Source organism: Macaca mulatta, chromosome 14 (genome assembly GCF_049350105.2).
Source record: "Macaca mulatta isolate MMU2019108-1 chromosome 14, T2T-MMU8v2.0, whole genome shotgun sequence".
Taxonomy (NCBI): domain Eukaryota; kingdom Metazoa; phylum Chordata; class Mammalia; order Primates; family Cercopithecidae; genus Macaca; species Macaca mulatta.
The window spans coordinates 112,714,446-112,741,065 of record NC_133419.1 but is presented as its reverse complement, the minus strand read 5'-3'; the positions used below and the strand labels follow the sequence as shown (position 1 = coordinate 112,741,065).

The window sequence follows — 26,620 nt, the reverse complement described above, 5'->3', positions numbered from 1 at the left end:
AAAACTAGAAATTTTCTTTTTTTTTTTTTATTTTATTTTATTTTATTTTTTTTTTGAGACGGAGTCTCACGCTGTTGCCCAGGCTGGAGTGCAGTGACGCGATCTCGGCTCACTGCAAGCTCCGCCTCCCGGGTTCCCGCCATTCTCCTGCCTCAGCCTCCTGAGTAGCTGGGACTACAGGTGCCCGCCACCGCGCCCGGCTAATTTTTTGTATTTTTAGTAGAGACGGGGTTTCACTGTGGTCTCGATCTCCTGACCTTGTGATCCGCCCGCCTCGGCCTCCCAAAGTGCTGGGATTACAGGCTTGAGCCACCGCGCCCGGCGTTTTTTTTGTTTTTGTTTTTTTTTTTTTTTTTTTTTTTGAGACGGAGTCTCGCTCTGTAGCCCAGGCTGGAGTGCAGTGGCCGGATCTCAGCTCACTGCAAGCTCCGCCTCCCGGGTTCACGCCATTCTCTGGCCTCAGCCTCCCGAGTAGCTGGGACTACAGGCGCTGCCACCTCGCCCGGCTATTTTTTGTATTTCTTAGTAGAGACGGGGTTTCACCGTGTTAGCCAGGATGGTCTCGATCTCCTGACCTCGTGATCCGCCCATCTCGGCCTCCCAAAGTGCTGGGATTACAGGCTTGAGCCACCGCGCCCGGCCAGAAATTTTCATATATAATAAATTATTTAGCATATATATGTATGTATACAGTGAAAAACAATGGAATATGATACAGCCATAAAAGACGACCTAGGAAAGTCTTTAGGTACTACTGACATAGAATGAGCTCGAAGATATACTACTAAGTGAAAAAAAGCAAGGTGTCAAGTTGTATTTCTAGTATACTACTATTTGGGTAAAACCGTGGGGGAAAACGATACACACACATATGTGCTGATAACTGTTAAGATGCATCTAAGAGGTCGGGCGTGGTGGCTCACACCTGTAATCCCAGCACTTTGAGAGGCCGAGGCGGGTGGATCACCTGAGGTCAGGAGCTCAAGACCAGCCTGGCCAACATGCTAAAACCCAGTCTCTATTCAAAATACAAAAAGTAGCTGGGTGTGATGGCGCACACCTGTAATCCCAGCTCCTTGGGAGGCTGAGGCAGGAGAGTCACTTGAACCCGGGAGGCGGAGATTGCAGTGAGCCAAGATCACGCCACTGCACTCCAGCCTGGGCAACAGAGTGAGAGTCCATGTCAAGATTTAAAAAAAAATAAATAAAAAAAGATACCTCTAGGAAAGAGAACTAGGTGACTGAGGGGACAGGGCTGGCAGGCAGACTTTTCATGGTTTATCTTTTTATACCTTTAAAATTGTTTGAATGTTAGTTAATTATTCAAAAACAAAGTAAATAACAATTTTTTAAAGGATATTCTTTTTTATTTTTCTTTTTTTTGAGACGGAGTCTCGCCTTGTCACCTAGGCTGGAGTGCAATGGAGTGATCTCAGCTCACTGCAACCTCCTCCACCTGGATTCAAGCGATTCTCCTGCCTCAGCCTCCCAAGTAGCTGGGATTACAGGTGCTGCCACCACGCACAACTAATTTTTTTGTATTTTTAGTAGAGACGGGGTTTCACCATGTTGGCCAGGCTGGTGTCGAACTCCTGACCTCGTGATCTGCCCGCCTCGGCCTTCCAAAGTGCTGGGATTACAGGCATGAGCCACGGCGCCTGGCCCTAAAGGACATTCTTTCACATTGAAGAGGGATCTTTTACATATAGAGACAATCAAGGTGGCACAGATGGAAATGGCAGCACCGTGAATCATAACCACTAGAAATAAGCCTCAGCAAATCAAAGGTATATTCCTCGACATGTCTCACTTCCCTCCCACAAAGCCCTTTCTTTACCAATAGCACAGAGCTACTAAAGGTCCACAGAAAATTCCACCTCTCACCACTCACCAGCAGACTACTTTACATTGCAGAGACTATTTAAAGAATTAAATGTCTTCTTTTTTACCTTTATCCCCTGTAAGTTTCTGGCTTCTTGTTTACATTTCAGCAGCTCCTTCTGCAAACCAAATATAGTTAGATCAGATGGTGACATCTGGGTTGCTTCAGACTGCATTACCTCATTCTGTCGGCAAGAGGACAAAACCCAGTTGATCATTCCATGAAAAATTAACCCTCTACTAAGGCAGACAACAGCTCTGGTCCAGTGAGCAGTGCAGGCTGATCCACAGAAACAAGAAGAGAACCATTCTGTTCTCCTCTGCTGGCACCCAGGCTCAACTGCTCAGGTAGAGAAGAGTTGCCAAGAAAGAAGATACCCCATCATTCCCACAGGCTCTCATTTCTATATTTAGCAATCTTCACCAACAGGAAAACCTAATTATAATAATCTAAATCCCTCTCACTAAATATATGATATCTAAATATGCCTACCCCCAATGTCATTAAATAATTGTATCTATTCTTAATGTTCAGCAAAGGGTTGGAGTGTTTCTTTGTGAGTCAAACAAAAACACATTTCAACTAATAATGAAATACTGAGTAATTAACATTCCCTTACAATAGATAAAATATATGTACACGATTGTCACTAGGAAATAGATTTTAGAAGGGGAACAACCATAACCCAGACCCCGATCTCTTCTCTTCCTATTGTATCACATCAAGAGTTTGCAATTAACATATCTAAACTGGGGATCTGTAACTTGGACTCCACAGATAGGCTCAAAAGTTGCTCTATTAGGCTGGGAACAGTGGTTCATGCCTATATCCCAGCACTTTGGGAGGCCAAGATGGGAGAATCACTTGAGTCCAGGAGTTCAAGACCAGCCTAGGCAACAAGGCGAGAGCAATCTATACAAAAAACACAAAAATTAGCCAGGCATGGTGGTGCATTCCTGAAGCCCCAGCTACTAGGGAGGCTGAGGTGGGAGGATCGCTTGAGGCTGGGAGGTCGAAGCTGCAGCTAGCCATGATCATGCCATGGCATTCAGCCTAGGTGACAGAGTGAGACTCTGTCTCAAAAAACAAACAAATAAAACAAAACAAATAAAAGTTGCTCTATTAAAAATTCATGTTGGCCAGGAACAATGGCTCACGCCTATAATCCCAACACTTTGGGAGGCCAAGGCAGGCAGACTACAAGGTCAGCAGTTCGAGACAAGCCTGGCCAACATAGTGAAACCCCATCTCTACTAAAAATACAAAAATTAACCGGGTATGGTGGCGGGCACCTGTAGTCCCAGCTACTTGGGAGGTTGAGGCAGGAGAATCGTTTGAACCTGGGAGGCGGAGGTTGCAGTGAGCTGAGACCACACCATTGCACTCCAGCCTGGGTGACAGAGCCAGACTCTGTCTCCAAAAAAAAAATTCATGTCTATGAGTATGAGTGCAAACATACATGCATACTTGCAGGGAGAGGGTTAATGGCTTTAGTCATATACTTATGACTGAAAGAAAAGCTAGGAATCACTAACCTAAAATAATTCTGAGAAGTATTTATAAAAAAAGACTGTGTTGGTATTAGATACACTTTTTTTTCTTTTAATTAAAGAATAATAACCATGAAATATTTCAAACATACAGAATGGTACAACCAATGACACTATAATTCTATTACCTACCACCAGGATTAAAAAGGTATTACCTTCCTGACATATTTGGGACGTATCTCTCTCTTTTAAGAAAAGACATAATACAGATACAGGAAAGATTCTAATTCTGAAATCCCTTTCCCTCTTGAAGTTGTGTAACATTCCCGTAATGGTTTTTTGTTTTGTTTTGTTTTTTTAGATGGAGTCTCGCTTTGTTGCCCAGGCTGGGGTGCAGTGGCACGATCTTTGCTCACTGCAACCTCCTCCTCCCGCGTTCAAGCAATTCTCCTGCCTCAGCCTCCCGAGTAGCTGGGACTACAGATGTGTGCCAGCACGCCCGGCTGATTTTTTGTATTTTTAGTAGAGACAGGGTTTTGCCATGTTAGCCAAGATGGTCTTGATCTCCCGACCTTGTGATCTGCCCACCGCAGCCTCCTGAAGTGCTGGGATTACAGGCGTGAGCCACCGTGCCCGGCCCCCATAATGTTTTTAAGGGGTAAAATATATATGTCTTGACATACCTTTAAGTCCTGATTCTCCTCCATACTCTGATCCAGACGACTTTGGATTATAATCTGAATATAAGACAAAAAGAGATAGCTAAACACCTATGCCGTGAAGTTCAGAGGCCACTCATTCAACAAATATTTATTGAGCACTACTAGATGCCAGCTCTGTACTGTGGATACAAAGAAGAACCGGAAACAGTTCCTGTTCTCTGATGGAAGCATATGCATCAAGTAGCAGGTAGATCTATGTGGATAAAGCTTAAAATAAGTATGGGTGGGCCAGGTGTGGTGGCTCACATCTGTAATCCCAGCACTTTGGGAGGCCGAGGCAGGCAGATCACTTGAGGTTAGGTGTTCAAGACCAGCCTGGCCAACATGGTGAAACCCCACCTCTACTAGAAATACAAAAATTAGCCAGGTGTGGTGGTATACACCTGTAATCCCAGCTACTCGGGAGGCCGAGGCAGGAGAATCACTTGAACCCAGGAGGTAGAGGTTGCAGTGAGCCAAGATCGTGCCACTGCACTCCAGCCTGGGCAACAGAGCAAGACTGTCTCAAAAAAAAAAAAAAAAAAAAAGAGGAAGTATGGGGTGGGGGTTGGATGCAGGGGAGGGGGTGGGGTAAAAGGAAGAAGAAATGGCAAGAGATGAAGTTGGAGAGAAATATCAGGGCCAGATCATGAAAGGCCAGTGAGGGCAATGGGGAATCAATGAAAAGTTTTATGCAGAAGGGTGACAAAATGAAGTCTGTCTTTAAAGCAAATTATTCTTGCTGTTTTACAAAAAATGAATTAGAGGAAGACAGGAGAGGAATCAGGTAAACCAGTTAGAAGGTTGCTAGAATACTGGATGGAGGCTTGATTTTTAAGTGGCTGTGAGAATGGAGAAAACTGGATAAAGAAATTAGAAATGTAAACTGGTAAAACCTGGTGACTGACTGATGTAGAGGAAAAGGATTAAACGATAATATCCAGATTTCTATTTGGTGCATTTAGGTATCCAAAACAGATATCCAAAAGGACAAGTAGCTTTGGTGGTTGGGCAGAGGACAGAAAAACTTTAATTTAGGACTCACTGAAATTGAGATGCTTATGGGACTTACAAGTGGAGATAATAAGTAGGCAGTTGCATATTGCATACACACATCTAGAACTCCATAGTGAGGGCCGAGCTGGAAATAAATACATGAGAAGCAAGACGGAAGTGAGTGAAGAACTGGAGGCAGATACTACTGCCCAGGTGAATGTTTAAGACACATGAGGGCCTAGACTGGAATGCTGAGGAACACTAACATTAAAGGCACAAGCAGAAAAAGAGAAGCTTCAAAGAGAACTTGAATGTAAACTCCGTAAGAGTCGGGTCTTAGGTCTGTTTTGTTGCTACCATATCTCCAGCATGTTGAAATAGGGTCTGGCATATAGTCAGCACTCAATAAATATTTTTTTTATTAAATGAATGAAGAAGGAAACAATGTTCAAAAATGTAGGAGGAAAACCAGAACTGGTCAAGGAAGACAGCATTTCAAGAAGACACGAACAGCAGTGTCAAATGCTAAACACAAGTCAAATACATACAAATTTAGCGTCCAGTCACAAAAGATGGAGCTCACCAGTTGTTCCTCGGGATTGACACCTGGTTCACAGAAGGCCAAGGGCCTCTCCTGTTCATCTTCAGGTAAGGATCCGTTGAGCAATAAGGCCTAAATAACCGCAAAGGCAGAACGAAACTTAACTCTCCTTCAGATGACTTAGTGCAGAGTTAAGCTCACCCCTAGTTAAAATCACAACTCAGCTTCCTCAAGAAATTTCATCGGTAATTTTTGCTCCTTAGATACTTCCCATTGCTCACCCTGGGACTAGTTCCTTTCATCAGGTCCATGCTCTGGCTCTTTCAGCTCTCTGGACACCTGACTGCTCTGCTTCAAGGTGCCTTGGCCCCAGAAGAAAATCTAAAAACCTTTCTTTCAAAAGAGACACAACACATTTCAAACTGGAGCTGCTCAAACTCAATTTTACCAGGGAGAAAATGATCTAAAAGCAGTGTAGAATCATCGCGGCTTAGAAATGAGTATTATAATGAATTATTTGGAATCCATTTGGAGCACTCACTTGAGTTTGTTTGATTTTTGTTTGTTTTACTGATTCTGCATTTTTACTCCCTAAAGCAACCTGTATAGAACAAGAAGGAAAACACATTTGCAGAGAGATGTCCTCATTCATTTCAGCTCCTGACCCAGGCGGTTTTCATTAGAATATAAGTAGGTGGAATGGGGAGGCAGATTTACCATGAAGCTAAGAAAGCTCCAGCTGTAGGACCCCGCATACATTGCCTCTCCCAAGGTCCTATACCAAATAATAATATAATTATTATTACAATTATTATTATTATTATATTTGGAGACAGAGTCTCACTTTGTCACCCAGGCTGGAGTGCAGTGGCCCAATTTTGGCTCACTGAATCCAGGGTTCAAGCTATTCTCATGTCTTAGCCTCCCAAGTAGCTGGGATTAGAGGCATGCGCCACCACACCCGGCTAATTTTTGTATTTTTGGTAAAGACAAAGGTTTCGCCATATTGCCCAGGCTGGTCTCAAACCCGTGAGCTCAAGCAATCCACCCGCCTTGGCCTCCCAAAGTGCTGGGATTACAGGCGTGACCCACCATGCCTGGCCTATTCCTAATTATTATATTCAAAATTTTGTAATCTTATTCTTCAAGAAGCCCCCCTGCACACACACAAATTATATATTTTAGGACTTGCAAAACTTGGATCTGTCCCTGCAGGTGAGTATCTATCAGATCAGTGAAAGACTGAAAAATGTGACCCCATTTTATATCTGAAACAATTCTGTCTTGATTCAAAAGAGATGAGTTACAGAAGCTGTTTCCTATTTCAATAAACAACACAAATTCAGGTGGGCGAGGTGGCTCACACCTGTAATCCTAGAACTTTGGGAGGCCGAGGCGGAAGGATCCCTTGACGGTAGGAGTTTGAGATCAGCCTGGGCAACATAGTGGGACCGTCTCTACAAAAAATTAAAAAATTAGTTGAGCATGATGGCGCATGCATGTGGTCCCAACTACTCAAGAGGCTGAGGTGGGAGAATCACTTGAGCCCAGGAGACCAAGGCTGCAGTGAGCCATGATCATGCCACTGCACTCCAGCCTGGGCAACAGAGCGAGACTCCGTCTCAAAAATAAATAAATAAATAAAATCCAGCCAGTGGCTGATCTGCCATATGCTAATAATAAAATTTGAGTAAGTCAAATGAATTTGGCTATCTCATGTGTCATGGCAACAGGTACAGACACGTGTCATGGCAACAGGTACAAGAAGCCACAGGGCCGCAGGGAGCTGAGGGAGTTCAACATTATGGAAATATCAACGATAATAGCAAAACTGTTCAAAGGGTTCTAACTAAGGAATACTAATAAGTCAGAAATCTTGGATGTGGCTTAGCATGCAACTTGTTAATCACTGAAAAGAGTTAAGAAGCCCAGTGGATGCTGTGAGCCCTTTTGTATTCTACAATGGAACTGAATTCTCATTGTGATCATGTGGCTGTGAATTAAAACTCTTCTGTTTGCAGGGAATATTAAGATGCTGACTTTCTGCCTGTCAGTTCTCTTCTTTTTCTGTCTAATCTGCCACCAAATTTCTCCCAGACTAAGAAATGCAAACAAACTTTGAGCCAAACTGATGAATATCTATGTTCATATAATGCAAATCATCCTGGGAACAACCTGGTTGGGTATAATCTCGAAGTTCTCCATGACATACTTCCTATGCAAGCAAAACACACACAAAAACATTCCATTAACGTATTCGTTAATGGAGTGGCAGAAAAGAGATCTAAAAGGTCTCATAAGCCAGCCATTTTAAAAATACAGAGCAAATGAAGTTTGGGAATGTTTATGCAGGAAACATTCCTCCCACACTTCTCAGTTCCTGGGGCATACATTATGCAAATTGCTTTACCATAGCACCAATCTCCTTTTTCTTTAGGAACCCTTTGTGTCCCCACCCTGTTGCAGGCTAGCTGGGAGCACGCCCTCCACTGCCTGCCGGCTGCCAGAGCCACACACATAATGTGGGCTTTGTTTATGTGTCCATAAATATTTGACAATTCAGAAGCACTGCAGTTCCCAGCACAAACAGAAAGGAATATTCCTAGGCAATTTCAGGGTCATCAGCACACTAAGGACTCCCCCAAACAGAGAAAGACACACAAAGACAGGAATGAGGGGGTCACTCAGGGTGGGAACTATGTCAAGTGGGTCAGTCCCTGGGGTAGATTTGCCAAGCTGGCACCTACAGGTATAGGAAAAACTGAAGGGCTTTTGTTGCTCAAAAAAAACCTCTTCTACCTGACCATTATGCCTTGGCATCCATTTGCACATGTATTAGGAGTGAGCTAAATCCCTTAGCTAAACTCAGATGGAAACCTGGCAGCATTACTGGCTCTTACACTCTTCCTGCTACAGAATTCCTAGAAGAAAATTCCTGACTATTCACAGTGCTATTCTTTGGTGAAAGCTGCAATTGCAGGTCGACAGCCACATACTGCGTAGAAGCCTACCTATGTAGCAGAGCGTCAACAATAAGGACTTGATAGGGATCAGTAATGGCTCCTGGGCTTGCTGAAATCTTAAGCACTCTGCTATGAACAGCAGCCCACAAAGTCCATTTAAAGTACTCAAATATAAGGAATTTTCTGCTCTTTCTGTACTACTCCCTATATCTAAACTCCTCACTCAGTTCTGACCTCCTACAAAACTAAAATCAGTTTATTTTCAATTGATAATAGTGACTTAATAATCAATTGGTATAACAAGGGCAAACTACAAGGGCAAGAGCTACCTGTAGTCCTGATATCATTTTCTTTGCTTCTTCCATTTCTTTTTCTAAATATTCTTGTTGTTCCAACAGCTGTTCTTCCCATGAGGTCTCCAGATAGGTTCCAGGGCTCCCTGGCCGCCAGTCTCTAGATAATGGAGACTCTGTCTCCTCTACAAAATGAAAAGAGGGAAAACAGTTCATGTTGAAGAAAACTGATTTCCGGCAGAAAGCGTTCACAGGGTAGCGTTCACAGGTTCAGGTCACCTGCGTTCTGAACCTGTTCTCACAGCACAGACTGGACTCTCCACCAGGTGGGGTTGTGAGGCATAAAGAACTGGCTATGAGCTCAGGCCTCAGGCTCACTTGGTGCTAGAACAATCTATCCTCTTTTAAAACACTTAGGAAGTAGAAGATTTCCTCCATGGGAGCCTTGGTATGCGCCACACAGACTTTACCCTTGATTCTTAGAACTGGCATTCCAAGAGCCTGATTTTTGCCAGGTACAAAGAGAGGAGCTGTCAGATGAATGAAAACAAAATCTTACTGGTTACTCTGAAGGTTTAGTGGGGAGACCTCAATTCAATATTCCTTTGACCACTCGGTCGTAACTGGACCACTTTCATACAGAATACTGTGTGAGTCACACAGCAAACAAACCAATAAAAACAAACCTGCACAAACTGTTTAGCATCACGTTTATTTTCCTAGTTTTAAGGTCTCTTTGCTCTGGTTTCCTTGTCTATTTTATACGATCTAATTGTATGTACAGCCATTTAAAATGCATATTCTAGAATTCAGAAAGGCATAAACTCTTTCAGTGAGTTTCTTCATTCATGAGACGAGTATAATAACCCCTCTGGGTTGCCATGAGGATTAAATGAGGTGACTCATGTGCAGAGCCTGCTGGTGCCTGGCCGAGAGGAGCACTCAATAAATGCTCTCCCTCTCTCTCTAAGGCCTCAGGAGTTTTGACTCAGTAACATGACTGACTCTTTGGTACTAATGCCAGGGTTAGACGGGGAGCAGAATACAGAATAATTCAATTACAGTTTTTCTTCTGAGGGCCTCTGTTTCATTACAACTCTTGTGAGTAAATAAAATTCTAAGTCTTGCACTTTGCTTCTTACATGTTTCTCTCTCTATGCAAGAAAAAAAAGAGCAACTGAGACAGAGTATGTAAGTCTAAACAAAGGGAACTGTTTGTGGTCCTTTCTGTAGCTTCATACCAAGCCTGATACAGACCTGCTCTGTACTCTCTGTGTCCTCACAGACACCTCAGCTCATACAATATACTTCTGGTCCCAATTTAAGTTATGTAAGTCCTGCAATTATTTGTGTAAGATAGGAATAATAAAAATGTTTACTTGAGTAAGGCTTTTGACTGCCCCAAAGTCATTTCCTAATTCATAGGCAGCCAGCTGAGAAAGGGCCTGTCTATGCTGCTGCAAGATTTTCGACAGCTAGGACACCAGAAATTACATTCTGCAAGAGGATAACCACATTAATTGACTCAAAGTCATTAGAGCCCTCTAGCGCTGACCCTGCACACACTATGGAGATGGGGAAGGCCAGGGAGCTTATTGGTGGTCAGGACCTCTAAATTCTTCAAGCTGGCTGTTCCTTGAACCAACCCAGGCAGGCGTAGAGATAGTACCTGTTCTGGTCTCTATTCCTTCAGAGGGAATAATCACAAAATCTGCCTTCTCTTCTGACTGGGTTATAATGGACTCACTCTTGGCACTGTGGATTGGACTGGGTGAAGTCAGGCTGTGATTGAAGAAAAAGGAAGAAAAATGATTATTATGAGGAGTTGTTCAGAAAGCAGCTTTCATAATTTATTCCTGAGAACAGGGACATGTTCTTAGTCATCTTACTCCTCCATGGCTAACACAGTACTTGGCCCACAGAAAATAAAATATTTAATGATTAACCTTTTGAATGAATGAAATTAATATTGAATAAAGGAATGACCCAGTCCTATAAAGTCTTTTCCACAACAAGGATGCCTTTAAGCCTAATTCATTGAGAAGAGATTTACCAAAATGATGGGTAATCTACCATTCAAGTTTTGTTTTGTTTTACCTCCCACCACCTCTGCCATCACCATCCCTGGGCCCACGTTCAAAGACTGATGCCAGTCTGTGTCTAGTAGCTTTTGGAGCTAGAAGGAAATTTTATTTCCAATACACTGATCTCTCACAGATACAGGCACTACCAGCCAAGTTATCATGGCAGATCAGCTCTGAGCTGATTACAAAGGAGAGTACAGGGTGGGGGTGGTTCAAGGGGAAAAGTTGCTGGAGAGCGTACATTGCCAGGCTGGGCAGAGGAGCAGTTATATATCAATAACTGAGCTAGAGCATGACAAGGGGAAGATAATATGTCAAAAGGGGAAATTCCTGCTAGGGATAGTGGAGTAAGGGTTTACTTGATTTATTCCTATCAAAGAGTTATTTATATTTCTGACACAACACTTTCAAATTGTTCTCAGAATCTTCTCAACAATTCTTAAGGTTTTGTTTTATTTTTTTCAGACACGGTCTCACTCTGTTGCCCAAGTTGGAGTGCAGTGGCTCCATCATAACTCATGGCAGCCTCAAGCTCCTGGGCTTGAGCAAATCTGTCTCAGCCTCCCGAGCAGCTAGGACTATAGGTGCACATGATGCCCAGCTAATTTTCAAATTATTTTGTAGAGACAAGGTCTCCCCATGTTACCCAGGCTGGTTTCGAACTCCTGGGCTCAAGTGATCCTCTCTCCTCAGTCTCTGTACTGGGATTACAGGCATGGGCCACCATACCTGGCCCTTAAGTTCTGATATAACTACTAGCCTTGGAAGGAACTATGCAGATTTTCAGGGAAGTGTTTTTTCTCCAAAAAAACAGCAAATCTACAAGACAAGATGGGACTGTGAGGCTGGTGCTTCCATGTGACAGGGAAAACGAGTCTCGAGCCATTTCTCTTTGCACTGCACCTTGAGAACATCAGCAATGAAACAATCTCAGGGGCTGAGGGGTCTCCTGGCCCAGCCCCCTCTCAGGAATTCTTTCCAAATCTATCACCCAGACAACAGTGAAAGTGGCTAGGATTCACTGACCCACTTAATGTGCCCCTGTAGTCTCCCAGGCAAATCCTCACAACCACCATCAGGAGTTAACATTTTGTCTTCCTAGAATCCAGTAAAAACAAGAGCCAGGCACGGTGGAGGTAGCCAGGCACTTCAAAAGCGGTGAGGCAGCCTGAGGACTAGTGTCTCATCCTCCTCATTGCCCATATTTTAAGGGCTTTGGTGGGAATGACCTCAACTAGAAATACATTCTCTTCCTTCTTAGAACTACAGAAAACATTTTAAAGCTTTTAAATTGAAATGCCAAATTAAAGAAAGTTGCTTAACCATTATCTATAGATCTATAACCCAAACAGGCAGAAGGGGTAGGGAGTGGCAAGAAGTGATATTCCAAAATAGCAACTGCTTTCTAGAACTTTCTTATTCATCTTTCACCGCTTAGGCAATCTTGACTTCCAGGCCAACATGAATTCGCTGCTTGAAAAGCTCTCATCCAAGGGTACTATGTCATTCACAAGGAGAATAGATTTGTGCCTGCTCAGGCCTCAGCATTTACCTTCTTAGAGAAATGGGGATCCAAGCATAGAAAGCGGCCTGCAAGAGCTGCTCATCTTTGAGAAACAAGAAAGCAACACTTTCTCATCTGACAAGGTGCTATGGATGGCATGTTCCACCCTCCGCCTTTGCTGGACCACAGCACGTGTGAGACAAAGTCGAGGAGGAGGGTGCAGTGTGAACCCAGGATGCTAGAAAACTGCTTTCCTAAAAGCACAGACGCATGCTCAGCTCCTTCTCCCTCCTAAGAGAGTTATCTCCCATATAAGGGCAGAAGGAGGCGGATGTCTGGATATCCAACCCCGCTGGGGGAGTGGCAGAGCAGCCAAAGGAAAACAACATTTCTATTTCTTGAATTGAGGCTGCCAATGTGAGGCCACCGAGAGGTGAGACCATGAAACTCGATGGCCAAGTGGAGAGATAAAGGACCTCAGGCAGGAAACTCCCGAGGCACATGTCAGAGCAGGCACCCTGCTGCCTCCCTAAGAAGTACCTCATGGACAAGGAATATGCATTGAATCCTCTGCCCCAGGTCAGAGAAAATATTTTAATGCTAATTAATTATGTATATGACAGGCTCCTCCCTGATTAGCTTAAAAGTTCTATTTTATAAACAAATAATCCCCTATTTAGCATCATAATCCTCTCTGAGGTCAGAGAATGACTGATAGGTCTGGGGTGATACATTTCTTAATTCCCACAGGTCTAATAGCTCTTCTATCTTAATTTACCAGACAAGCAATCCTGCAGCAAAGATACTTCCAAATCCTACTCAAATTAATTTTTTTAAACGGATAATAGGCAATAAGGAAGAGTCCTATATCCTCATGAAGTGCCCTCCCCCACCAAAGACCCTGGCAGGGGCTAGGGCTACTCCTTCTGCCCCCATGCTGGCTCCACTTCCTAAGCCCACCCACCGTATTTTATAGTGATAACCCCTGGTCAGCAGTCGATCCTCCCATAGTGCTCCCACCACCCCGCCTGTCTCTGGCCAACAGCATCCTCCAGCCCTGCCCCTGCTCCCACCCTGGCCACCCACTTCCAAAGCCAGAGTGGCTTCAGCTCACCATTTGACTTGCGTCCCTCCCATGGTCCCCCTCCTGCCTCGGGCTTCAGCAAGCCTGCGTCCCCAGGTGAAGTGGGAGGCTGAGAGTCACATCGCTCCCAAATTCAGGCATGTCTCCCCGCGCTGGGGCTGGAAAACGCCTCCACGGGAAGGCCAGCTAGCAGAGCTACTGGCCCGGCTCGCGGGAGAAAGTGGGAACGGTGGCGGCGGCGTCTCGGCCCCAGCGACGGAGATGCTCCAGGCTCTGAAGCGCGCTGTCCCGGCCGCTCAGACTGTGCCGCAGCCCGGCCCCGGCGGAAGCTGCCTCCACTCGCAGGCTGCCGGCCCCTGGCCGCTGCATCTTGGCCTCCGCGGACGCTCGGCGCCGGGCATCCCCCCTGGTGGGGGCATCTCAACCCATCTCCCACTGGGAGGGAGGCTCCCGGCAGCGCAGGCTGCGCCTTGAGTCCCCAGCGGCGATCCCGCTCCGCGCCACCTTCCGGATCCCTTCCTGCCCCTCCCTCTGCTCCCTCCCCGGGCTGTCACAAGCGGCGAGGCAGCCGGGCTCCGACCCAAGCCAGCTCCACTGGCCAACCGACCGCTCTGGACGGAGGTTGAGGGTGCGGGCCAGGGGCGGGGCTGGGCGGGGTTGGGGTGGGGTGGGGGTGGGGGCGTCGACGAGGGATTGGGGGATGCAAGGAGGGGAGACTGGGAGGCTCAGGATAGGCAGGGTAAGAGCCGCGTATTGGCAGAATCAAGAGGAGGGCTCTGGTGGTCTGCCCCGCACCGAAAACCTTGCCTTCTCCACTCTGAGTCCTCCCTTCGTGGACCAGGGGTCGCTTGGACAGGTCAGGCCCGCGTGGGGCTCTGGCCGCTCCTCGGGGTGGAGACTCCGACACTCCCCAGGAAAATTCGCTGAGCACCCATCCCCTCCCACCTTCCCCTCTGGCGTTTGGTGTGTTCTTTTTAACCAAGTAAGGATCATTTTGCTTGGCTACAGTGAGAGGCTGGTATGCGGTTTTCGGTTTTCGGAGCAACAGGCTGGCAGGGCTTCCCCAGGGCGTCTCCGGAGGAGCAGTGGCAGGGGATGAGACACCCAGGGGCTATCCTTCCTTCTGAGCCACTCCCGTCCTGAGCAAGCCACATCTGGGGGCTCCTGAGCTCTTCATGGGTCACAGAACCACTAAGTGGGCTCCCTGGGAGGCGAGGGCTCAGAATGTGCAGGAACCTGCTGGGTCCCAGATAGCCACAAGAAGCTCTCTCCTTCCCTGGGGACTCACTGAGGAAAAGGCAGCTACTAAGCCAGCATGCCAAAGAGCTGGATGAGGGGTCGGCATTAGAAGAAAATGTCAAAATCGAATAGTGAAAAACAGGGTAAAGCAAACAATTCTCCTCTGGCCCCTCTCCTAGAAAACTGTCACCATTAGCTCACTGCAGCCTGATAGCCAGTGGGCCACTCATTCACACAGTCTCACAGTCTCACAGCCTCCCCTCAGTCCTCCTGCCTTGGAGGAGAAAGCAGGTGCTCTCAGGAAGAAATCCACTCTTCCTCCTATCCCCCAACTCTAGCAGGCACTATCAGGCTTAGAAGAGTGAAAGGCCTTCTGACGTGCAGGAAGCAATAGATCTCATCATACAACAAAAACATCCTGTAATTCTGCTCCAGGTGATAACCTAAGCAGCAAGCAAGGAAGAAATGATTTAGAGTCTCATTAAAAGCACACCTGCTGCTTACTGGGCACGGGGCTTCCTTTTGGGGTGATGAAGATGTCTTCTGAGTGGACAGAGGTGATGGTCGCACCACATTATGAAGATACTAAGTGCCACTGAATTGTACACTTTATAATGTTTAATGGTTAATTTTATGTTAGGTGAATTTTATAAATAAAAAAGAGCCCACCTATTAAATGTAAAAGGCAAAAAGTTAGCAGTATATTAAAATACGAAAAAGAGTTCCATATGACCTCAATAAATTAGGAAATGGTATATAAAAATAGGATGGAATTTTATGAGAAAAAAAGAGAAGAAAGAAAACAAAGACACATAACATACATACAAGAAAAAGAACAAGTAGCCCTAAATAAAGCAGATTACACAGGGTCGGGATAGGAAAGAAAAGGTCATTAGAGCATAAATTATGATTCAGCAACAAAATGAAGTTAGTTAAAATATGATCTGGGGAGTGTTTATAGGAGCATGATTTACATAAGCCAGGAAAGTAATCTTTTTCTGCCACTGATAAGGTTCTTATTAGTACTGTATCCTGTTTTGGTCTCTGTACTTGGCTCTAAGGAATACAGACAACTTTTAGCTAGAGTCGCAAACATCATTAGCTTGCTCAAATGCATACTAATCAGCCACAGTTCCTGTAGAGGAAAGCTGGAAACATTCTAATGCTCTCAGACAACTCTGCTCAATTTCTATGAGCTTTACACAGACTTTTCAGGCCATACCTTAAGAGTTACACTTAGGCTCAAGGACAGCGCAATGGAACTAGCTATCATAAACACTGGCAGCTGATACGCAAATGTCAGAACCTGGACTGGGCCCTGACAGGTTCCAGCCATGCCCCCATGTGGTCACAGTTAAGCACTGGCACTGGGACTGCACAGATTCCATTTGTGGGAAATAAAGCAGCACCCGACCCTACCTTCCTACCCTCCTACCAGCACAAACCCACAAAGCACTGCTAAGGGGTATGCCTTTAAAGCCAAACATAAACTGAGGAGAGAAAAAGGGCTTAGATGCCTTTTTGCTTGTTGTGTTGTTACTTGAAGCTGAGAACTCCGAGAATCCCCCAGAATTCAGGTTTCAGAGGCCACAGTTACCTGGAGCAGCTGGATTCAGACGGGGACCTTTGTTGCCCTTCATACTGCTGCACTAGGGTCCGCACGCTCCAGTATGGATTCTCAATTTCCTCATCCATGCTGCTGTTCCTAAAGTCAAAGGACACCAGCAAAGGGAGGGTGTCAGTCCTTCAGATCAGATCAACTCAACGAGTACAGATAGACTGCCACTCTGCGAGCAGTATAATAGATGAGTAAGACAAATCCCCTGCCTCAGAGACACTTGGTACCTAGCAGGGAAGGCAGACACAAAAACAAGTAATTCACCAATCTCTGCAACACCTCAGGGTCCTGCTCTCTCTTAGCAGATACACAACCCACAAAGCATTTCCTGCCATGACTCCCCAGGACAACCTGACCTTTGGGTACATTCCAGGGTAGAGCTTCCCCTAGATGAACTGGAACACTGCTCCCACAGACCTCCCGGTGAAGAAAACACACTTGCCAAAGGTGTATATTTAAATTTTGGGCACCAGAGCAAAAACTTACACATAAGATTCCTTAACTTTCTGTTAAATGCAAAATAAAAATAAACATCTCAGAAGAAAAGGCTTTTTTCTTTTGAGAGTACCCTCCCCTACCTCCCCACTCCATGTTCTTTTCTGCAATCTGGGGCTGTTTGGGTGACATTTCTATCTACTGTACTGTATCATCTAACAGAAGAAATATCAGAGAGAGGGATCAGTTCCCATCCCCAGATTTCTACTGTTACCTCTGTCTGTATCGAAAGACATCCCGTCCTGATCGGGACATGTCATGACACACATCGGCCAGAGCAGCAGCTGCTCCCTGGGCCACAGCAGTGGCACAATGTGGTCGGTGACTTTGTAAAGGGGCTCTGGAGTCCCGTCCTTGGTTCACCGTCCTGCTAGAGCCAGGTTTGAAATGAGCTGCCAAGGCAAGGACCAGCCTCATGATAGACTTCAGGTTTCCGTCCACGATATCTGAAGGACAAAACAGACCAAGAGGTCCTAAGAGGGAGGCAAAAGCTGAGGACTTAGGCATTTAATATGTATTGCTAGTGATACAGGTAAGCAATGCAGTCAGAGTCTCAGTCCTAACAAAGCTCTGGGCAACAAGGGAGACAGAATATATAACAGCAATGACAATAAAGTAAGGTCACGTGCTTTGGTAAGAGAAGTACAGGAATCTTTGGGAGGTCAGAGTAGAGACACCTTATCCAGACGACTCAGAGAAGGATTCCTAGAGGAAGTGGGTTCTAAACTGAGACTTGATTGATGAAGAGCAGCACTTTAGTTAGATAAGAGAAAGACGAAGAGTATTCCAGGAAGAGGGAACAGCAGGTGTGAAGGTCTTGAAGTGGAAGACAGCATGATATGTTAGAGCTACGCCATCCAGTATGGGAACCATTAGCCACCTGTAGCTATCTCGGCTCACTGCAACCTCCACCTCCCAGGTTCAAGCGATTCTCCTGCCTCAGCCTCCTGAGTAGCTGGGACTACAGGCACCTGCCACCACGCCCAGCTAATTTGTTATGTTTTTAGTAGAGACAGGGTTTCACCATGTTGGCCAGGCTGGTCTTTAACTCCTGACCTCAGGTGATCCGCCTGCCTCAGTCCCCCAAAGTGCTGGGATTACAGGCGTGAGCCACTGCGCCCGGCCCACCAGTTTCCTTTTTTATAATGTGGCTATTAGAAACTTTTTTTTTTTTTTGAGACAAAGTCTCACTCTATCACCTAGGCGGGAATGCAATGGCACTATCTTGGCTCACTGCAACCTCTGCCTCCTGGGTTCAAGTGATTCTCCTGCCTCAGCCTCCCAAGTAGCTGGGATTACAGGAGCCCACCACCACGCCCAGCTAATGTTTGTATTTTTAGTAGAGATGGAGGTTTCACCATGTTGGCCACGCTGGTCTCAAACTCCTGACCTCAAGTGATCAGGAGTGTGATCAGGGATGGGGAGGCCTAGCCTCCCAAAGTGCTGGGATTATAGGTGTGAGCCACTGCGCCCAGCCTGCTATCAGAAACTCTTAAGTTACCTATGTGACTTGCATTCTATTTCTGTGACACAGCACTGTGGTGGAGGAAGTGAAAGAAGTTCAGCATAGCCAGAGCCCAGAATGCAGGGGAAGACAGGGAAAGGTGAGGCAGCAGGGGGGTGAATTGGGGGGTGAATCAGAAGGGGGATCACACAGGGCATGGGAGGCCACAGGAAGGACTCTGGATTTTATCCTAAGGGTCCTCAGATACAGAGGAGTGGCATGAGTATATGTACTCTTGGAAAGATCATTCTGACTGCAGTGTGGAGAGCAGATGAGAAGGGGACAAAAATCAATGCCGCGGGACTAACTCAGACTGTTACACTTCTCCAGGTAAATGACAATGATGTCCTAAATGGCAGTGTTCCCTCAAAATAGCTGACTTTAATGGGCCAGATCCCCAAGCCCATTCCACATGGGAACCAGATCAGAGGTATCATGAACTCTACATTTTGCCCTAGAAATAAAAGAGGAATGTAGGCAGAAAACAGTGTGGTAAGTCTGGTGAAAGTCAATGTAAGGAAATGGGTAAAATTTTATTTTATTTTTTAGCTTTGTATCCTTTAAATATACAAGTCTTGGAGAAGGATTATTTGTGTTTGTTTTTTTCTTTTTCACCTTTTGTTTTAGAAGCAGGTGGTACACATGCAGCTTTGTTACAAAGGTATATTGTGTGATGCTGAGGTCTACGGTACGACTGAACTCATCATCCAGATAGTGAGCACAGTACCCAACAGGTAGTTTGCAGCCCTTCCCCTGCTCCCTCTCTCCCTCCTCTAGTAGTCCCCAGTTTCTACTGTTCCCATCTCTTGTCCCAATGTGCACCCAATGTTTAGTTCCCAATTATAAGTAAGAACATATGGTGTTTGGTTTGCTGGTTCCGCATTAGTTTGCTTAGGATAATGGCCTCCAGCTGCATCCATGTTGCAGCAAAGGACATGATTTTATTTTTTTATGGCTGCCTAGTATCCTATGGTATATATATACCACATTTTCTTTATCCACTTAACTGCTGATGGGCACCTGAGTTGATTCCATGTTTTTGCTATTGTGAATGGTGCTGCAATGAACCTACAGGTGCATGTGTCCTTTTGGTAGAGTGATTTATTTTCCTTTGTGGATATACCCAGTAATGGGATTGCTGTAGTTCTTGGAGAAATCTCCAAACTATTTTCCACAGTGGCTGGACAAAGTTACATTCCCACCAACAATATATGTGCCCCTTTTCTCCACAGCCTCACCAACATCTGTCATTTTTTGACTTTTTAACAAAAGCCATCCTGACTGGTGTGAGATAGTATCTCATTGTGGTTTTGATATGCATTTATCTGATTAGTGCTGATGAGCTTTTCTTCATGTTTGTTGGCCACTTGTACATCTTCTTTTGAGAAGTATCTGTATATGCCCTTTGCCCACTTTTTAATAGGGTTATTTGTTTTTGTTTATTGATTTAAGTTCCCTATAGATTCTAGATATTAGACCTTTGTCAGATTCATAGTTTGTGAATATTTCCTCCCATTCTATAGGCTATCTGCTTACTCCCTTGATAGTTTATCTTGCTATGTAGAGGCTCTTTAGTTTAATTAGATCCCAATTGTCAATGTTTAGGTTGCAATTGCTTTGAGGACTTAGTCATAAATTCTTTGCCAATGCCAATATCAAGAAGGGTTATTTCCTAGGTTTTCTTCTAGGATTTTTACAGTTCAACATCTTCCATTTAAGTCTTTATTCCATCTTGAGTTAATTTTTGTACATGGTGATAGGGATCTAGTTTCATTCTTCTGAATATGGCTAGCCAGTTATCCCAGCACCATTTATTGAATAGGGATTCTTTTCCTCATTGCTTATTTTTGTTGAGTTTGTCAAAGATCACATGGTTGTAGGTGTGGAACTTTATTTCTGGGTTCTCTAGTCTGTTCCATTGGTCTACGTGTCTGTTTTTATACCAGTACCATATCGTTTTGGTTACCATAGTCTTGTAGTATAGTTTGAAGTCAGGTAATGTGACACCCTAGGGGCTTTGTAGCTTTGTTCTTTTTTTTTTTTTTTTTTTTTTTTGAGATAGAGTCTCCCTCTGTGTCGCCCAAGCTGGAGTGCAGTGGCGCGATCTCAGCTCACTGGAACCTCGGCCTCCCGGGTTCAAGATATTCTGCTGTCTCAGCATCCTGAGTAGCTGGGACTACAGGCACATACCACCACGCCTGGCTAATTTTTGTATTTTGAATTTCTTTCACCTCTTTGGTTAGATGTAGTCCTAGATATTTCTTTTTTGTGTGTAGTCATTGTAAGTGGGATTGTGTTCATAATTTGTCTCTCAGCTAGAATGTTATTGGTGTATAGAAATGCTACTGATTTGGCCAGGCACGGTGGCTCATGCTTATAATCCCAGCACTTTGGGAGGCTGAGGCAGGTGGAGATCTGGAATTTGAGACCACACTGGCCAACATGATGAAACCCTGTCTCTATAAAAATACAAAAATAAGCCAGACATGGTGGTGCATGCCTGTAGTCCCAGCTACTTGGGAGGCTGAGGCAGGAGAATCATCTGAACCCAGGAGGCGGAGGCTGCAGTGAGGTGAGATCACGACACTGAACTCCAGTCTGGGCAACAAAGCAAAACTCCATCTCAAAAAAAATAAAATAAATGCTACTGATTTTGCACACTGATTTTATATCCTGAAACTTTACTTAAGTCGTTTATCAGTTCTAAGAGCCTTTTGGGTTTTCTAGGTATAGAATCATATCATCAGTGGAGAGAGATAGTTTGACTTTTTCTTCTCCTATTCGGATGCCTTTTATTTCTTTCTCTTGCCTGATTGCTCTGGCTAGGACTGCCAGTACTATGTTGAGAAGGAGTGGTAAAGGACTCTTTGATACCTCCTACAAGGTGCTCTCACTGATCAGTATTGGCCCCATCTAAATGATCTAAACACAGAGAACATTAATAATCCAACATGAACCATTCTGCCCCTATTGTCATGAGACCCAAAGGCAATCAGACCCAGGAACTGACACTGAAACAAAACCAGACCTATAGTCAGTTCTCGAGAAACAGCAAGAGAACTAGGGAGCCTATGCTCTCTAAGAACACCTACGTTGTTCCTTCCTTGAAGCCTGGGCTCAAAATAGCCCAGCAAACCCATCTGGGCCAAGCCACTATAGAAGAGGGCAGATGCAGAGGTCACAGAGCTGCTTTCATCCTGCCTAGAATGTTCCATGGTATCCAAAAAAGGGCTATAAAATGTTTCCCTTCTAAAAAACTAGACGGAAAAAAATGTAGGTTATGAGTATCTTAAATAATATTTTGTCATGAAACCCAAGGAACTTAAAAAAGTAATCTCTTCATTTTTGATAACTTAAATGAGAAATCCTAAAGTTAATATCCCAATATTGTAATTTCTTCTCTCTTTTTTAAAAAATAGAGACAGAGCCTCACTATGTTGCCCAGGATGGTCTCAAACTCCTGGGCTCAAGTGATCCTCCTGCCTTGGCCTCCCAGTGCTGGGATTACAGGTATGAGCCACCATGCCCGACCATAATTTCTTCTCTAACCACTAATTTTCCTACATACACTCAAGCAAATCTGTATTCAATTAAAATGAATGCCCGGGCACAATGGCTCATGCCTGTAATCCCAGCACTTTGGGAGGCCAAGGAGAGGCGGGTGGATCACCTGAGGTCAGGAGTTTGAGACCAGCTTAACCAACACGGTGAGACCCTATCTCTAATAAAAATACAAAATTAGCCAGGCATGGTGGCACATGCCTGTAATCCCAGCTACTTGGGTGTCTGAGGCAGGAGAATCACTTGAACCAGGGAGGCAGAGGTTGCAGTGAACCAAGATTGTGGCATTGCACTCTAGCCTGGGCAAGAAGAGTAACTCCATCTCAAAAAATAATAATCATGAAATATAAAATAAAAATAAAATAAAATGAATGGAGACTTTCTATCTCCCCACAGGTCACAACCAAGGATTTTCCTGAGGCTAGCACTCACTGGTTAACATTGAGTATACTCATGCACCAAGGATGTGATGAGGCACTGACCTTTAGCCGAAGTCTGGTGCATACGAATCTTTTTAGAGGCCACAAACTGTAGCACTTTCTCCACATTATTCTTCATCTCCTGTTGGTTACTGGGACTCAGCTGTACCCCACTCAGCTTTTCTCCTGCTGTTAGGAGAGACAAAATATACGAAGTTATAGGGAGGAATACTATCAAAGTTTCATAGCAGTTAGATACAGAGGAAGGGAAGATTTGATGTGAACACCAACATTATACATAAATATATAAATGAGTTAAGTCGGCCGGGCGCGGTGGCTCAAGCCTGTAATCCCAGCACTTTGGGAGGCCGAGACGGGCGGATCACGAGGTCAGGAGATCGAGACCATCCTGGCTAACACGGTGAAACCCCGTCTCTACCAAAAAATACAAAAAACTAGCCGGGCGAGGTGGCGGCGCCTGTAGTCCCAGCTACTCGGGAGGCTGAGGCAGGAGAATGGCGTGAACCCGGGAGGCGGAGCTTGCAGTGAGCTGAGATCCGGCCACTGCACTCCAGCCCGGGCGACCGAGCGAGACTCCGTCTCAAAAATAAATAAATAAATAAATAAATAAATGAGTTAAGTCCTGGTGTTTGTCATTTAGATGGGAAATAGGAAAATGAAAGCCTTTTGGAAGGCTTTCAAATTTATACTTAGGGGTCTGTGAAGTTACTGTGTGTACATTTATTCAATCAGCAAATATTCACTGAGCATCTACTGAGTGGCAAGTACTCACTATTCTGAGCACCAGAGAAACAGGAGAGAACAAGAAGAATAAAGTCCCTCCCTTCATAGAATTTATATGTGCAGGAGTGGCTGATAACCATCAAGTTAACAAGTAAGTGTTTAATATAATTTCATAGTAGCGGTAAGTGCTTGAGGAAAAATAAAGTACAATGATCATGGTCTCTCTGATCATACATTTGGCAGCAGCCTGAATAAAGTAAAGCATGTTAAGATTTGAGGAGGAAGCCTTCCAGACTGAGGAACCACAGGGACAAACCCCAAGCTCCGCTTACCTGAGGAACAGCAAGAGCAGTGTGGCTGGGGGAGTGAGCAAGGAGTCAAGTCCTAGGAAAGGCTAGACAGACAAGCAAGGCCAGGGCATACGGAGCTTTCTTTTTTTTTTTTTTTTTTGAGACAGAGTCTTGCTCTGCCCAGGCTGGAGTACAGTGGCGCGATCTCGGCTCACTGCAACCTCCGCCTCCCAGGTTCACCCCATTCTCCTGCCTCAGCCTCCTGAGTAGCTGGGTCTACAGGCGCCCGCTACCTTGCCCGGCTAATTTTTTGTATTTTTATTAGAGACGGGGTTTCACCATGTTCGCCAGGATGGTCTCGATCTCCTGACCTCATGATTCGCCCACCTCGGCCTCCCAGTGCTGGGATTACAGGCATGAGCCACTGCGCCCAGCCCATGCAGGGCTTTCTGGACCAGAGCAAAGGGCCTGAATTTTATCCTAAGGGTAATGAGCAGCCAATGGAGAGTCTGAGACAAGGGAGTGACATAATCTGGTTTATGTTTTTACAAGTTGACTGGCAGGGCGCCATGGCTTATGCCCATAATCCTAGCACTTTGGGAAGCCAAGGCAGAAGAACTGCCTGAGCCCAGGAGTTCAAGACTAGACTGGGCAAGATGGCGAAAACCCCGTCTCTACAAAAATAATAAATAAATAAATAAATAAAATGGACTCTGCGTGCAAATAGACTATGGAGAGAGGAAACAGGGAGATCAGTCAGAAGGATGATGAAAATGGTCAAGGCAGGACATGAAGGTTTGGGCTAGAGTGGAAGTCTTGGCTGACTGATGAGAAGTTAGATATCAGGTATATTGTGAATACAAAGCAGACAACACATTTGAAGGATTCGATATACTATATGAGAAAAAGGACAATTAAGGACACCTTCTAAGTGTTCTGCTTTAACACTTAGGCAAATGATAATGTGGTGTGTTACTCAGATGAAGAAATTTGAAGAATAAAGGGATTGGTAGGGGGAAGGACATCCAAATTTCTGATTAGGACGTGTGAAATTTGAGTTGCATGTTACACATCCAAGTAGAGATATTGGATATTCATGTCTAGAACTCAAGGAAAAATTCAAGGCTAAAGATACAAATTTGGGAAGAAATCACTTAGGAGTAGAGAGTATATAAGAGGGCTGAACCTGCAGCATTCCAGCATTAGAGGTCAGGAAGGAAATGAAAAGCCAGAAAAACAAATGAAAGAAGCCCATGAGAAAGGAAGAAAACCATAAGTTAACAGGATTCTGGAAGCCAAGTAAAGAAAGTCTTTGAAGAGAAGAGTGTTATCAACTATGTCAAGTATTGCTATGTTAAATAAAATGATGTCTGAGGCCTAGTCACTGGATTTGATAAGGTGGAGGATTGGCCACTGGATTTGATATGACCTTGAGGAAGGCGGTTTCAGTGGAATGGGATCAAAAGCCTGATAAGGACAGGTTAAAGAAAGCATAGGAAATAAGGAAGTGGATTCAGTGAGTAAAGGCAAAATCTTGTGAGGAGTTTTTCTATCTAGCAAAGTCACAGTAGAAAGTTGTGTTTAAGAACCTAGGTTTTGGCTGGGCACGGTGGCTCACGCCTGTAATCCCAGTACTGTGGGAGGCTGAGGCAGGCAGATCACAAGGTCAAGAGATCGAGACCATCCTGGCCAACATGGTGAAACCCCATCTCTACCAAAAAATTCAAAAATTAGCCTGGCGTGGCGACATGTGCCTGTAGTCCCAGTTACTTGGGAGGCTGAAGCAGGAGAATTGCTTGAACCCAGGAGGTGGAGGTTTCAGTGAGCCGAGATTGCGCCACTGCACTCCAGCCTGGCGACAGAGCGAGACTCCGTCTCAAAAAAAAAAGAAAAAAAGAAAAAAAAAAAAACCCTGGGTTTTGCGGGGGAGGGGATGGGGAAAAAAGAACCTAGGTTTTGGAAAAAGAAGAATACATATTCATATTACTTATATAGACATAGAATGGGAAGTTTCTCTGGGAAGAAATACAAGAAACTACTAACACTAGTTGCCTCTAGAAGGAAAAATGGGTAGCTGGTGGGGGGACATAAGTGGAAAAAGGAGGTTTGATCTTACATCCTTTCGTACATCTGGATTTCCTACTAGTCCATATATAACCTATTCAAATAAATGGAACATTAAATGTTTAAAACAGGCTTTGGAATTAAAGTAGATCTAGGTCTGCACCTCTACTTTGGCACTTACAGTTGTGTGACTTTGTAAAGTTGCTTAGCCTCTCTAAGCCTCATAAAATGAGTAAAATAGTAGTAGTCATATTATACACCTATCATAAAAATCAAAATAGCATGCTTAGCTATTTTGTTTGACTCATACTAAGTACTATTTATTTTTATAAATCTTCTCTTTTAAGCTTGTTTCCTGAAAGTGGGGATAGTATTATGTTTCCCAAAGACGTGATGATTAAATGAAATTAAACAAGATAGAAAGTGTTCAATCCTAGCATTTGCTATTACCGTTGCCATTATTATCATCATTACATATGAATATTCTGATGAATTCATAAACTGTCCCAATGAGGTATTCATGGATGGGCTGCTTGTTGCAAACCTGGCTTCTTCCATACCACTTGCAGGTCCTATATGCCTCAATAACTCAAAGCAAAGTCAGCTAACTAATGTAACAATAAATGGTTGAGAACCTATTATGTGCATTTGGCTAGAGCTTGTATAAATAGAAAAATAGTATACTACGCCTGCTCTTAAAGCGTCAGATCACGCAGGATAGGTAATCAAATGATTATCACATAATTACTATTCAATGAGAGAAATAATAATAGAAATATGGAAAAATGCTATGGAAATAAGGCTATGGTACCATCTAGTAAGAATGATGGCAACAACCCCAGGGTTCAAGACGAAAAAAACCTTTTATAAAGCATTATGGTAAAAGGGTCCTTTTGCCAGTAACATCCCTCCTTTTGTCTGGCTACTACTTCCTTCTCTGGCCTTGGTTTAGATACCAATTCTTCTGGTAGGCCTCAGTTGAGACATCAATTCTGGCAAGCCAATCCCTGAACCCCTAAGACTGGGTGTCCCTCCTATGTGCTCCCATCTGTGCTTACCCCACTCTGGAGTACTAAGTACGTTAATGGAATTGACTTCATTTTCCAGCCTTTCCAAGTAGTTTGGTAGACTCTTGAGAGCATAGACTA

At 44.5% G+C, this 26,620-nt stretch overlaps 1 protein-coding gene across 3 annotated transcripts in view; it reads right to left on the bottom strand.

Moving 5' to 3' along the window:
* Positions 1-26,620, bottom strand: part of DIXDC1 (DIX domain containing 1) — a 101,409-nt gene that overhangs the window by 35,528 nt on the left and 39,261 nt on the right. For 2 of the 3 annotated variants that reach the window (XM_015115680.3, XM_001106684.5), the window contains 8 exons: positions 22,438-22,563; positions 17,105-17,336; positions 16,375-16,482; positions 10,536-10,648; positions 8,903-9,051; positions 5,653-5,742; positions 4,056-4,109; positions 1,950-2,000 (listed from right to left, as the gene is read on the bottom strand). In XM_015115680.3, coding sequence (XP_014971166.2) covers positions 1,950-2,000; positions 4,056-4,109; positions 5,653-5,742; positions 8,903-9,051; positions 10,536-10,648; positions 16,375-16,482; positions 17,105-17,336; positions 22,438-22,563 — 923 coding nt within the window. Of the gene's footprint in view, positions 1-1,949; positions 2,001-4,055; positions 4,110-5,652; positions 5,743-8,902; positions 9,052-10,535; positions 10,649-13,568; positions 14,022-16,374; positions 16,483-17,104; positions 17,337-22,437; positions 22,564-26,620 lie in introns of those variants that run through there. The other variant, XM_015115683.3, reaches the window with a different exon arrangement.